Source organism: Oryctolagus cuniculus, chromosome 9 (genome assembly GCF_964237555.1).
Source record: "Oryctolagus cuniculus chromosome 9, mOryCun1.1, whole genome shotgun sequence".
Taxonomy (NCBI): domain Eukaryota; kingdom Metazoa; phylum Chordata; class Mammalia; order Lagomorpha; family Leporidae; genus Oryctolagus; species Oryctolagus cuniculus.
The window spans coordinates 102848418-102863012 of record NC_091440.1 but is presented as its reverse complement, the minus strand read 5'-3'; the positions used below and the strand labels follow the sequence as shown (position 1 = coordinate 102863012).

Sequence of the window (14595 nt, the reverse complement as noted above, 5' to 3'; positions counted from 1 at the left end):
AAAGAGCCGAGGGCTGGGGGCGGGGCCTCGGAAACCGCCGCGGAGCGGCTGTGCAGGTCCTCGCGAGTGACCTCAGCTGATCCATGCGCAGCGGGCGGCATTCGCGGCTCCAGTAGCGTAGGCCTTGCGTGGTTCTCCACGCGTACCCCCATTATTTAATTTGCACTCTAAGCCCAGAAAGTGGGTTCTCTATCATCCGAGCATACCGGGGAGGGCACCCGGGCCCAGGGGAGCAGCGTGCCCAGATGGCGGTCTTGCGACCTGCTTGTGAGCACGGACAAGGTTCTGGGGCGAGCAGACAATGTCCGAAACAGAGGAACTAGAGAGAACACCTTCATGCAAGGAGCGGGCTGATGGGCAAGACCAGAGCAGGGTTCACGGTGGGAGAGCTCGGCAGAAAGCCCAGGGAAGGGGGCCCCCAGAGGCCAGGGAGCAATACAGTCCATCAAGGTATGGTAAGAAAAACCCCTGCCTTTTTGTCTGTTTTGCGATAAGAAATCGAGCTAATAATTAGTATAATCGTACACATATATACCACACACGCCCATCATTCATTAGCCACTGAGTGAAAGATGTTTTATGGAGAAAAGAGGCACAGTTGATAACGTTTTTGGAGACCCCAGTGTGAGGCACTCCCTCCCGCCAGCTTTGTCTCCCTCAGCCGAGAAGCTGTGGATTCTGGTACAGAAACTTCTGGTCTCGGGTCTTGCCCTACTTCTGGCATGCCAGCCTCCTACACCTCTTATCCAACCCGCGGGATACACAAAGAATGCTCCCCCATGGATTAGCGCCTCTACAATAAACACAGCAGGCCAACATGTACAGCTTTTATTTACCCACCCAGATGCCTTTAACACGTAAGCCTTCTCCCACTCACAAGGCGAGGATAAATCCCCTTGGCACGGAGGAAAGGGGAGGCCCCAAAAGTAGGGCCCAAGCCCAGATGATGTGCGGCATACCCCCATGAAGAAAGCAGGAAGAGAAGGGAGAAGCAAGTTCGTCACACCTAGCCCCCGAAAAGGGGTAGGGGAATTAAGAGGGCTGGGGCAACTGCCCCGGTCTTTATATACAAAACAAGGGGAACAAAGTGGACCCTCCCTCGGAAATACAGCACCGACGCCAGCACGGGGGCGAAGGACAGTGGGCAAGACCACTTCCCCCGGAGGGGAGGCCAAACGAGAGCACATCTGTTGGCGGCTGTGGCACCCTCCCCTGCTGGGCTTGGGTGCAGCCCGGGCACCAGGAGTCGGGAGTAGAGTAGGGGAAGAAGGGATGACAGCGTGGTGCCATCCACTTCTCCCTGAACCCCTGGCCCCAGCACAGGCATTCCTCTGCCCACGAGCCCAGGGCAGGGGATGTGAAAGAAACTGTTGGAATCCAAGGCCCTTATCTATTTCTTCTTCCGTTCTTGCGAACAGCGTGGGCAAAACCTACGAAGGAACAGGAGAAAAGAGAGGGCGGGCAAAAGTGAGCGACAGGGAGACCACTCTGGACCACTGGGCTCAGGGCAGCTAGCTCCTGCCACATCCTCTCTTACCATTTTCCCCGAGGCTTGGTGGTCAGCCCCACACAGGCAAAGTGGAACCACTCAATGGAACACTGGAAAAAGAGGAAGAGGGACGCGGTCAGAGGCCAGGGTGAGACAGAGCCCCCCCCACACACTGCCTGGGAGTAGCCCTTTAGTCCATCCCACTGGGGGAGTTCTTGGAGGTCCCATGCCCAGCCAGCCCCAACCACCATCCTCCTGTGCTGAATTACCACTATTCAACCATAGGCACCCCCTCACCGCTTGTGCCCACTCCCTTTACGCCCCTCAGCACCCCCATCTGAAGCAAAATGGTTCTCACATCAGGGTTGTCACAGCCAATCATCTCTCCATAGGAGACCTGGTGACAAAGGCAATAGGTGGGTTCGTTGGGATCCACAGGCATATCCAACACATCAGAGGGGTGGACACTGCCAAAGGTCACTGAGGGCATCCCATACTCAGGACTTCTGCATGCCAAGAGGAAGAGAAAGTGTCATCTGCAGAAAGGGAAGCTACAACCTGAGGCGCTCAGAGGTGGCAGGAGGAGACCCCGGTGGGGCCAAGGGCTCAGAGCTTCTCCTCTCTAACGAGCAGAAGCCTAAACGCTAAGGAAGAGAGTTTCTGGCACAGAAGCCAGAGAAAACGGCAAGCGGCAGTGCTGGGGGCGAGTGGGGCCTGGGGACAGAAGAAGAGTGTGCCATCTGGAGAAGGGCGCCCTGCCTCACTCACGTGCGCACTAGTTTTAGCTTCTTCTGGGCGGCCTTGGGGGTTTCCTCGTCTGAGTTTTTCCCTTTGGAACGAGCGCGGGCAGCTTTCTTCTCCTTCTGAGTCCGACCTTCCGGGGGAGAAGTGGGGGAGCCAGAGGCGGGGAGACAGGAAGATGGGTTAAGTCCTCCTTCTCCCCCCTCTTTCCAAACCTGTGCCCCGCCCTCGGGGGTGAAAAGCTGGCTGCTTCTCCCTTGGACTCCTGGCCCCAGGCCTCGTAGCCCCGCCCCCCTCCTCACTCTTTTTGCCTTTGCTGGAAGAGCTGTCATAGTCACTTGACTCAATCTGTTTCTCCTTCAGATCAGCCTCAAAACGGGCCAGGTCCGTGTCCAGTCGCCGAATGTGTTTGTCCACCTGCGTGGGAAGGAAAGAGAAGAGAACCGTGTAAGGCTGGTTCCAATAAAAAGCTAGGCGAAGGCAGATTCTACGGTTCTCCCAGACCCCAAACAGAGCCCAGTACAGCTGAAGGCGGGGTCTAAGACCCTGAGGACTAGACGGGAGGTAAGGTGGGGGGCCATGAACAGGGCCATACCATCTCATAGGTCTGCATGGCAAGCTGCACCTTGTCGTCACCAAACTCCTTGCACTTGCCATAGGCCTCCTGGATCTGTTTGAGAAGGGCCAATTTTTCCTCGGAGCTCAGGCTGCGGGCGCTACTCATATACTCAGTGGCCAACTTGTCAATTTCAGCCTTCAGGTCTACAACAGAGACAGAGGCCAGGTCACAATGGCCCCTGAGTGGCTGGGTGAAACACACTTCTTCTCTTGTTCCTTGGACCTTTGTCACTGACCAAAACTCTCAGACTAAAGCGGGTGAACGTTCACAGGCCCTGTGCCACGTACTCAAGTAATGCAACACAAGAACAATATGCATTTGACAGGAGCCTTCGAGGTGTGGAAAACACTGCTATTATAGTTGAAACTTAAATTACTGAAACTCATCCAGGGAGCCTTTGCACACATTAATAAGCAGCATACTGGCCGGCGCTGTGGCATAGTAGGCTGAGCCTGCTGCATCGGCATCCCACATAGGCGCCGGTTCATGTCCCAGCTGCTCCACTTCCGATCCAGCTCTCTGCTAATGGCCTGGGAAAGCAGCAGTAGATGACCCAAGTGCTTGGGCCCCTGCACCCGCGTGGGAGACCCAGAAGCAGCTCCTGGCTCCTGATCGGCCCAGCTCCGGTCGTTGGGGTCATTTGGAGAGTGAACCAGCAGATGGAAGACCTCTCTCTGTCTCTCCCTCTCTCTGTCTGTAACTCTACCTCTCAAATAAATAAAACCTTTCAAAAAATATGCAGTATTCTTTTGTGGAAGTCTGAAGATGCTTCTTTGCAGGCGTGCTGCTCCTTAACCATGAATTTTGTCTCCAAAGATGCCTTGTTTCTTGTCTCAAGAACATCCCACAGCAGCTCTGACTGCCAGCGGCACGCCAGGCTGGGGCACCTGCAGCTGCTGGCTTGCCAGGTCTGTGCTCGCTCCCTCCCGAGGCGGCACCAGGCCCTACCCCGTCTGGGCAGCAGTTCTCCTGCTCACCTTGCTGCCCACACACGATTCTGCTTGTCGTCAGCCTTCCCATTGTGCTGTTTCTCTTTGTGTGCCTTTGATACTGCTCTGAACATTCTGATACTGGAAAGCCGCTGGTGTCCCAGCACATCCAGACTGTAGATGTTTACTCCCTCAGAAAAAAAGTCCCAGGAAGAGACAAAGTCTGACTCTAACAGATCACAGGCAGGCTCTGTGAACACACCATGTTTATACCCTACTTCACGCCAGGCCCTTGGACGAAGCTGCAAAAGCAGGCAGTTCCATAATCTCCCAGTGCTCCTTCCGTGCATAAACTCAGAGGCACATCTGTGTTATAAAGCAAGCAAGCTGGTTCTCAAGGCTTGGCAGGCAGTGCTCAGGGGTCTGTGTCCAGGACCATAGATGATGTCTCTTTTCATGAGTAAACTTACCCAGAGTAACTCTGGACACAGCTGCGTGTACCCCAACACCAGCTTGTCACATCCGTGAGTGTGCTTACGCGGGATGGAAGACCTGCACAGCCCTCAGTGGGTGTGAGGACAGCTCCAACAGGGACCTTTGATCTTGAAGAGACCAACCTGACCACTGCAGTAGCCTTTCTCTGGCTCCAAGTGAACGTCTCAATGCAGCCAAATTTGCTCAATGTCCAAGGCCAGAGACAGAATCTAATGCTTCTAGGAGGTTGAAGAATATGGTACAGAGATCTTGACATTAATTTCTGCTTTCCTTTCCTTTCCTTCTTCTTTTTTCTCTTTTTAAGAATTTCTTATAGAGCAAAGCTCCTGTCTCCCAAGACGAGTTGCAATCTAAAGCCACACTGATTTCTGTCACAGTGCATTAATAAGCGGTCATCCCATACACATACTGACATACTGAACATGGAGAGTAGAAATGACTCTAGACTCTCAACTTTGTTAACTTGAATTCTTCTTGAGAAAAGTATAAGCAATGTGACATCTTTGAGTTCTCCAGTACTGCCTACATACTCCATTTGTTATGGAGAAACTCATGGAGGAAGGAGGTTCATCATTATCTTTGCTCAGGAATTACGAGAGTAAAAAAAGAGAGAGCAAAGCCACATTTCTCCAGATCATACCAGATGGCCTGGCGACACCAAGCAGAGAAGCAAACGATGGCACACACTCCCCATACTTGTACGCACCTTCTGTTCTCTGGTCCAGGTCCCTCATGAGCTGAAAGTTTCTCTGTAACTCAAAGGGCAGGTTTTCGATGCCTAGGGAAGAGAAGGAAGCCGAGCATCACTGGGCTGTGCACTGCCCTGAAAGCTCCTTTCCAAGTGCAGTTGGGTTTCTGGGATCCATCTGTGACAGCTTTATTCTTTTTAAAGACTTTATTTATTTGGGGGCCACCACTGTGGTGTGGCAGATAAAACTGCTGCCTGCAGTGCCGACATTCCATATGGGCACTGGTTCAAGTCCTGGCTGTTCCACTTCCTTTCCAGCTCCCTGCTGATGCACCTGGGAAAACAGCAGAGGATGGCCCAAATCCTTGCGCCCCTGCACCCACACGGGAGACCTAGATGAAGCTTCTGGCTTTGGCCTGGTCTAGCCCTGGCCATTGCAGCCATTTGGGGAGTGAACCAGTGGACAGAAGACCTCTCTCTCTGCCTCTGCCTCTTTGTAACTCTTTCAAATAAAACAAATAAATATTTTTTTTTTAAAAATTTATTTATTTGAAAGGCAAAGTGACAGAGGAAGACACACAGAGAGAAAGAGATCTTAGATCTGCTAGTTCACTCCCCAAATGGTCACAATGGCCGGGGCTGGGCCAGGCCAAAGCCAGAAGCCCAGAAGTCCATCGTGGACTCCACATGAGTGGCAGGGCCCCAAGTATTTGGGCATTCTCTGCTGCCTTCCAAGTGTGTTAGCAGGCAGGTGGATCAGAAGTAGAAAAGCCAGGACTCAAACCTGTGCTCCTATATGGGATGCAGGCACCACAGGAAACAGCTTAACCCACTGTGCCACAACACCAGTCCCCACTGTTCCTTTCAAACATGAGGCTGTGTTCACCTCCCTCCCCGTCCCAAGCTCATCTCTTCAAATATCCATGGCTATCCCACCATTTTCCTCTCTGGTGACCTTACTCTACTAATAACTCCTGCCTTTTCCTTATTTTATTTAAGATATATTTATTTGAAAGGCACAGTTAGAGAGAGACAGACAGGTCTTCTATCCGCTGATTCACTCCTCAAATGGCCACAATGGCCAGGGCTGAGCCAGGAGCCTGACTCCACCCATATCACCCAAGTGGGTGGCAGGGGTCCAAGCGCTTTGGCCACAATGCCAATCCTGTCCCTTATTCTCAGTCTCTGCCTCCAAACCCTTTACTTACAACCTCCAACTTTCTTTTCTTTTTAAAGGACTTATTTATTTATTTATTTGAAAGGCAGAGCAACAGAGACAGAGATCTTCCATTTGCTGGTTCACTGAGCCAGGAGCCTAGAAACTCCATCCTGGTCCCCATGATGGGTGGCAGGGGCCCAAGTACTTGAGCCACCTTCCACTGCTTTCCTGGGCACATCAGCAGGGAGCTAGATCAGAAGTGGAACAGCTGGGACTTGAATCAGCATTTCTATATGAAACACTGGTATTGTAAGCAGTGGCTAAAACCCACTGTACCACAATGCTGGCCCCACCCTCAACTTGCAAATGTCTTCCTTGTCTCCTAGGACTACTGCTCCTCACCATACACATACCTCCAAGCTACTGTCCATATAGCAGCCTAAATGTTCTTTCTGAAAATGCAAACTGGGGCTTGGCATCTGGTAGCTGTTAAGATGCCAACTGGGGGGCCGGTGCTATGAAGCAGTAGGTTAATCCTCTGCCTGGGGCGCTGGCATCCCATATCGGTGCTGGTTCTAGTCTTGGCAGCTCCTCTTCCTATCCAACTCTCTGCTATAGCCTGGGAAAGCAGTAGAAGATGGCCCAAGTGGTTGGGCCCCTGCACCCACGTGGGAGACCCAGAGGAAGCTCCTGGCTCCAGATCAGCTCGGCTCTGGCTGTTGCAGCCATCTGGGGAGTGAATCAGCGGACAGAAGACCTCTCTGTCTCTCCCTTTCACTATCTATAACTCTACCTCTCAAATAAGTAAATAAAATCTTTAAAAAAAAAAAAAAAAAAAAAAAAAAAGCCAACCGGGTCACCCGTATGCCGTCTTGGAACACCCAGGCTCAAGTCCCAGCTCTATTCCTGATTCTGGCTTCCTGCTGATGGGAACCCTGAGAGGCAGCAGGTGACGACTCAAGCAGCTGGGGCCCTGCCACCTGCATGAGAGATCCAGATGGAGTTCCTGGCTTCTAGCATTAGCCTGGCCCAGCCCTGGCTGTTGCAGGCATTTGAGGAGTCATTCAGTGGATGGATCGTCTCTCTGCCCTTCAAATAAATAATGACAATTAAAAAAAATTGACAACCTGATCAAGTCATTCTCCTCCTTAAGCCTTCCAGTATCTCCTGATTGTTCTTGGAAGCTCTCTACTTTGAGGTCCTTGCACACCTCCCAGCAGCCTCAGCTCATCCTGGTGTCTCTTCACACTCTCTGCTCTGGCTACACTGGCCATCCCTGAGTTGTGCAAACTCACCAGGGCTGCTCCTGCAACACAGACTTCCACACGCTGTTCTCTCTGCCTGCACACACTGCTGGGTTTTCCTCCCCCCCCCCCCCCCCCCACGTCTCTTGGGCTTCTTTCTGTTCACTGCTCAGAGGTCAGCTCAAATCTGACTTGCCCAGACTCTCATGAGCAAGTGTCCAGATGCATACTATCAAGGTACTGTATCTCAATTAAAAAAAAAAAAAAAGATTTATTTTATTTGAAAGGCAGAGTTAGAGAGAGGCAGAGGCAGAGAGACAGAGAGAGGGGTCTTCCTTCCATTGGTTCACTCCTCAGATGGCCACAATGGACAGAGCTGTGCTGATCCGAAGCCAGGAGCCAAGAGCATCTTCTGGGTCTCCCACACAGGTGCAGGGGCCCAAGGACTTGGGCCATCTTATACTGCTTTCCCAGGCCTAGCAGAGAGCTGGAATGAAGTGGAGCAGCAGGGACACGAGCCAGCACCCATATGAGATGCCTGCACTGCAGGCAGTGGCTTAACCTGCTAAGCCACAGCACTGGCCCCTATACCTCAAAATTTTTTTTTTTTTTTTTTTTGACAGGCAGAGCTAGACATTGAGAGACAGAGAGAAAAGCCTTCCTTCCGTTGATTCACCCCCTAAATGGCCACAACGGCTGGCGTGCTGCGCCGATCCGAAGCCAAGAGCCAGGTGCTTCCTCCTGGTCTCCCATGGGGGTGCAGGGCCCAAGCACTTGGGCCATCCTCCACTGCCTTCCCGGGACACAGCAGAGAGCTAGACTGGAAGAAGAGCAACTGGGACAGAATCCGGCACCCCAACCGGCACTAGAACCCGGGGTGCCGGTGCCGCAGGCGGAGGATTAGCCAAGTGAGCTGCGGCGCCAGCCTACTTCAATTTTTTTAAAACACTTATCCAGCTTTAGTAACTACACAATTAGTTATTTGGTATCTGTCTCCCTAGCTCTCCACAAGAGCAGAGACAAGTCTGTCTCGTTCACCTATTTCCCTAGTGTTTAGAATTATGCCTTGCATACAGAAGGTACTCAATAAATACTTGTAATAATTTATTTTTCCATAAAGGAACATTTTTTTCTCTTCCCATGACTCTACCTCAAACTTTCAAAATGCCTCTACTGCTTTAACGCACCTCAGGCCTGCTATTGCCAAGTCACTTAGTGCTTCAAATCAAAAATGACTTAGCCAATCAAACGATCTCTTATTACTTCTATTCTAAAAAAAAAAAAAAAAAAAAAATCTGTGCAGGGGTAGATGTTTGGCCTAACAATTAAAATGCAATTCTGGACTCACACACCTGTGTGGGAACGCCTGGGGTGGAGTCCAAGCTCTGCTTCCGCTCCCACACTCCTGCTAACGTGCACCCTGGAAGGCAGTGGTGATGCTGCAAGCAGCCGGATCTTTGACACTCGATGGGGGACCCATAGTGAGCTCCTGGCCCTGGTTTTGGCTTTGACTCGCTCCAGCCGTTGCTGGCATTTGGGAAGTGAACCAGCGGAGGGCAGATTGCCTTCTCTACAATTCAAAAATAACCGAAAAATAAATGTCATGCAGCAGCTGGCACCATCTTCCCTCCTTGGAGTAACTTCCTGCCTCTCAGGATTCACATCTGATTATACACCTCCTGGTGATTTCAACACTGACATGTCTTGGTCTGTCCTTTCAATGTGAATGTTTTCTTGAGATTACACTTCAGTCCTCTCATTTTCTCACTTTGTTTTCCTGAAAAATCTTGTTTGCCCTCATAGCTATAATAACCAGTCCTATGCTTACCTCTAAATGGAATTAAACACACTGTTGTTTCTGCTGGATTTCCCATCTTGCTGATGGTACACATCAGCCTCACTTTCCAGCAGGAAGAAGTCACCGGAAATTCTCCCTTCTTGCTCAACCCCTCGTTCAGTCAGCATATTTAACTCCTGGCATATTTAACTTCTACTCTCTGAGATCAGGCCCACATCTCTGACCCAGACTGTTTTCACTAACTGATCCCCACGTTACCAAATTTATCTGGATCCAATTTATCATACGTAGCTTATTTTCCTTTATAAAAATAACACTGAGGGCCAGCATTGTGGCACAGTGCTGCCTGTGATCCAGCATCCCAAATCAGAGCACGAGTTCCAGCCCCAGCTGCTCCACTTCTGATCCAGCTCCCTGCTAATGTGCCTGGGAAAGCAGCAGAAGACGGCCCAGGTGCTTGAGTCACTGACACCCACGTAGGAGACCCAGATGGAGCTTCAGGCTCGTATCTTTGGCCTGGCCCAGCCCTAGCCACTGAAGCCACTTGCTGGAATGAACCAGGAAGATCTCATTCTCTCTCTCTCTGCTTTCAGATAAATAAATAAATAAATCTTAAAACAACAAAAATAATAAAAAACCCACAAAGCATTATTCTCAAAATAATCACTGGAGTTTAAATCCAAACTTCTTAGCTTGGATGAAAAAACCTGGCCCAGGGGCCAGCGATGGCGTAGCAGGTTAAGTTGCTGCCTGCAGTGCTGGCATCACATATGAGCACTGGTTTGAGTCATGGCCCCCCACTTCCCGTCCAGCTCCCTGCTAATGCACTTGGGAAAGCAGCAGAAGATGGCCCAAGTGCTTGGGCTCCTGCACCCATGTGGGAGATTGGAGGTTCCAGGTTCCTGGCTTTAGCTTGCCCAGCCTTGGCTGTTGTGGCCCTTTGGGGAGTGAACCAGTAGATGGAAGATTGCTCTCGCTCACTCTCTCTGTCTCTCCCTCTCTGTAACCCCGCCTCTCAGATAAAAAATAAAATAAATCTTTAGGAAAAAAAAAAAAAAAAAGAGCTTGCCCAATCTAGCTCTAGCCTCCTCCTTTAGTCTCATTTCCCAAGCTCTCTTTTTAGGGTCATGTGACAGTACTTTAACACATTAATGGAAAAACAGAATACAGAAAAATCGGGTTGAGGCTGGCACTGCAGCACAGCAGGTTAAAGCCACGCCTGCAGGACTGGCATCCCGTATGGGCACCAGGTTGTTCCAGCTGCCCCACTTCCGCTCCAGCTCTACACCATGTGGGAGAGCCAGAAGAAGCTCCTGGCTCTGGCCTGGCCCAGCCCCAGTTGTTGCAGCTATTTATTTGGGGGAGTGATGGAAGACCTTTTTCTCTGTCTCTCCCTCTCTGTAACTCCAACTCTCAAATAAATAAATAAATCTTCAAAAAAAGTTCTGGTCCAGAAAAGACTGAATTCAATGCATATATTTTTCAGAATATGCACTTGCCATGAGCCTTCTGAGGATCTCATATACGCCAGGATTTTAAAAAATAATTGGGTCGGGGCAGTGTTTTGGTGCAGCAGGTTAAGCAGCCTTTTGCAATGCCAGCATCCCATATCAGAGGGCCAGTTCAAGTCCCAGCTACTCCACTTCCAATCCAGCTTCCTGCTAATGTGCCTGGGAAGGAAACAGAAGATGGCCCAAGTCCTTGGGTTCCAGCCACCCATGGGGGAGACCTGGATGGAGCTCTTGGATCCTGGCTTCAGCTGGCCCAGCCCTGGCTGTTGCAGGGATTTGGGCAGTGAACCAGAGAGTGGAAGACCTCTTTCTCTCCCTCTCTGTCACCCAGCCTTTCAAGTAAATAAATGTTTCAAATAAAAAACCTGGACCAAAATAAACACCTTTTAATTCTATTCTCCATGAGCTTTGGGATGTCTCCTTGTATATATCAGACTCTGACCTCATCGTCCCATGATCTTGCGACAAGCACATCACACAATACCTTTGCCACAGCATTACCTTTCCTTCCCCATACAGCAAGTAAACAGTTAAATCTTCAAGATTCTGTTCAAATATTGCCTCCTCTGCAAAGCCTCACCTACATCCCGAGGTAATTAGCCCCTTTCTCTCTACTGTTAACCACTGTACTTATATCTGTAATATTTCCTGCCACACTTTTATAAATATATATATATATATATATATATGAGTGTTTGCAACATCTGACTTCTACTAGATCACGTGCTTCTTGAGGGCAGGGCCTGTGTCTTCCTCATTTTAAAAAATATCCTCATGAGGCCAGCGCTGTGGCTCAGCAGGTTAAAGCTCTGATCTGCGTGCCAGCATCCCATATGGGAGCTGGTTCAAGTCCTGGCTGCTCCACTTCCAATCCAGCTCTCTGCTATGGCCTGGGAAAGCAGTAGAAGATGGCCCAAGTCCTTGGGCCCCTGCACCCTACTGGGAGACTTGGAAGAAGCTCCAGATTCCTGGCTTTGGATAGGCCCAGCTCTGGCCATTGTGGCCATTTGGGGAGTGAACCAGTGGATGGAAGCCCTCTCCCTCTCTGCCTCTGCCTTTCAAATAAATAAATTAAAAAAAAAATCCTCACTATGTCTGACCCATAGCAGGAACTCAGTATTTGTCGAATGAATGACTGGTGACACTAAGACAAACGTAAGTGCAGCAGGGGCCAGGCTTTGTGAAGGGGTGGGTTACACTAACGGCATAAACAGCACTAATCTCCATTTGAAGGGAATCAGACCTTTACTCCCTGAAGCGTTCCGGTTCACCATCTGATAGCGGTCACTCAACACCACCCCAGCCTCAAGAGAAACCACTTGGGAAAGAACCAGGAGACTAGAGCAGGTCTTGGCCGTTGCTCCAAAAGGCAGTGGGTGACACCGACTCTGAACCACCCCCGGGGGGAACCAATCTACCCCGAGGCTGGGGACCCTAAAGAACTGGAGCGGCAAAATCTTCCGTGTTTCGTCGACCAGCCATTTAAGACAAATCCTGAGACCCTCCGCGCAAGTCCTCCCTCGCCGACCCTCAACCCAGAGGCCTCGACCCTACTGCCCCGCCCCCTCTTTCTTGACACCGTTCAGTATTGCCTCCCACGGAACCCCTGCACAATTAGGAGCTGCTCACCGCCGGGACTTCGGGACCACAGATCCTCTCAGCCCCAATCCCCACACCACTCTACGACCCCTGACCCCCTCCTCCAGCCTGCTCTTACTGTCCAGATAATGTTCCAAATACATCCCCGCAGCCATCTTGGAGCAAAACAAAGCAACTTCCGATTCGCCCCGGAAGCTATTCTTGGGTCATAGTATTTCCGCCCTTAAAAGAACTTCCGCCCTTAGTAAATTACCTGCCCGGACACATCCGCCCGACGTTGGATGTTTTCCTTTTGCGTGAGTAGCCACGAGCGCCCGAAGTGAGGCGGCTGTGGCCGACTTCCGCCCTTACTGAGACTCCAGTACGCGACCGAGACAGGTATGACGTCACTGGAGGTCGCCATTTTGCATTCTCTTGCAAATTTTTTTTTTTTTTTTTCCCCTCCAAAACGGCGATGTGTGGTAATGGGGATAGAAGCTTCTCTTTAGGATTGGGCCCGTAAAGGTCTCTTTTCTTCAAGAAGGGAGGCCAACTTTTTTCTTTTGCAGAGTCTGAGTCTGGTAAGCAGAGGAGGTCCCGGCTGAAACAGGACTTTTAGGCAAGCTAGGAAGTTGGAAAGCAGTATGAGGCTCTGAGATTTAAACGCTCCGTATTTGTGTTCACACGAACACCATCTCCCCTGGATTATTTCTCAAGTTGATTCATTATTTATAAACTTCCTGCTTTTAAATACAATTAGAAAATAAAGGTAATTTTGCACAGCGTTTATCAGCAGCACAAATGTAGTGCTTCTGACCTTACCCTCGTGTCACTGAGGAAATCTCACGTTTTGCTTCCCTTCTGAGTTCTTATGTGATGTTAACATAATTATGAAGGGGTTGGGGCATGGAACTCTTACCACAATTAGGCCAGTTAAATGCCAGCCATCGCCCTGGTCAGCTATAGTCTAGTGATCTCAATGTTTTCCATCAGGGCTGTACCTCATGGGAGAATCAGAACTCAAAACCCGTAACCAACTAGTGGTGTTATATAGTCACCCCGTCCATCGCAATTACTATCAATGCCATGTGGCAGGTTTCTAATATTTTCAGTCACGTAATATAAGTACGTGGAAGGGCAAGGTGGACCCCCAAGTTGGCCACTGAGCAGTGGTAGGGTACAGGATCTCCCCTCTGAAGTTACAGGTGCCTTGCCCTTAGACAAGTAATCTGTGCACTTTTCACTTTCTATACAGTAGGAACAGTACCTACCTCACAGGGTTGTTGCAGTGTCTGTGTATCCTTAAAAAGGTTCCTGTTCTAATATTGGTGAAGACCATCACGCCCTTTTCTGCCGTGAGTAGAGGCAGTAAATGCTCAGGAAGCGACCAAACACTGGCATATTTGGTCACCAAATATACTTGCTAATTGCTCAGTATTGCAGCAGTAGCCATTATCTTGCCTGCCCAGCAAATCAAGTGGGCATTATTGAATAACCAAGGATCTGTGCCATGCCAAACACTGTTTGCCAAGTAGTCCCAGAGATCCACCAGTTGTCAGGTGTTGGAGTTTGGTCACAACTCTCTGTTTAGTCTTCAATTCTTGAAAGTAAATCTTGGAAATTACCAAATTCCTTCATTAACAGCTCCAAGAGGCACTGGGGCCAACACTGGAGGTGGTGGGGTCCGGACCCAGGTATGAGCTTCCAGACCATGCTCACTCCTCAGAACTCCATTCTGCATTGTTAATCCTGCACCCATGAGGGTTCCCACCACTGGGAGCCTCTGGTTGAAGGTGCACAGGGTGTGTGTGTACACGCTTTGCCAACTGCAATTCCTGGAGCCCATCATAGGTCCTTTGGAGAGGCCATTTCTCTTTTTTTTTGATGGTGAGAACTGAAACCCTATTCTCACATATTTAGGCAATGCAAACCTCATGACAGAATTAGTGTGTAGAAACCCTCATAAACCAAGATCTCACTTAAGAGATAATGAAAGGGCATCCTTTTCTGGCTGGGGAATTACACACATGGAGCCTCGTCACACAAGCACTCACTCTTCATACACCCACTGGCGTAAACCCTCAGCACTGGCCTTGAACATGTCCCCAGAGCTTTGTCCCACTTGCTCACATCAGTAGCTCCACTGCCTCTGATCCTTTTACATGAATTTATTTCTATACAATGTTCTAAAAACACCCCTTAGTTTGTACATAAGTTTCTTTTTTTCTTCATTTTTAAACTGCTTTATAACAACTTGTTTCCTGATTTTTTTAAAATTTTCTCTTTTCTCTGAAATCTGCCATGATTTTTTTTTTAAAAAGTCAAAAGGAAACAAAAATGTCAT

General features: G+C 49.8%; 1 protein-coding gene and 1 long non-coding RNA gene across 5 annotated transcripts; both read right to left on the bottom strand.

Moving 5' to 3' along the window:
- Window positions 1–813: 813 nt before the first annotated feature.
- ING4 (inhibitor of growth family member 4) lies at window positions 814–12498 on the bottom strand. Of its 4 annotated transcripts, none has more exons than XM_002712887.5 (8): window positions 12391–12498; window positions 4980–5051; window positions 2826–2992; window positions 2533–2647; window positions 2258–2363; window positions 1848–1995; window positions 1538–1599; window positions 814–1430 (listed from the first exon to the last, which is right to left on the bottom strand). In XM_002712887.5, exons 1-8 carry the CDS (start codon window positions 12425–12427, stop codon window positions 1391–1393), a joined length of 747 nt encoding a protein of 248 aa, XP_002712933.1. In that variant the 5' UTR covers window positions 12428–12498; the 3' UTR covers window positions 814–1390. The 4 variants fall into 4 exon arrangements, with proteins under 4 accessions (XP_002712933.1, XP_008257961.1, XP_069905439.1 ...); XM_008259739.4 differs by having other exon boundaries at window positions 2542–2647; XM_070049338.1 differs by having other exon boundaries at window positions 2542–2647; window positions 12303–12452.
- Window positions 12499–12760: 262 nt separating this feature from the next.
- On the bottom strand, window positions 12761–13614 carry LOC138843856 (uncharacterized). The gene is made up of 2 exons (XR_011378976.1): window positions 13523–13614; window positions 12761–12875 (listed from the first exon to the last, which is right to left on the bottom strand). It is a non-coding gene; the product is annotated as an uncharacterized lncRNA (long non-coding RNA).
- Between the last annotated feature and the right edge of the window lie 981 nt (window positions 13615–14595).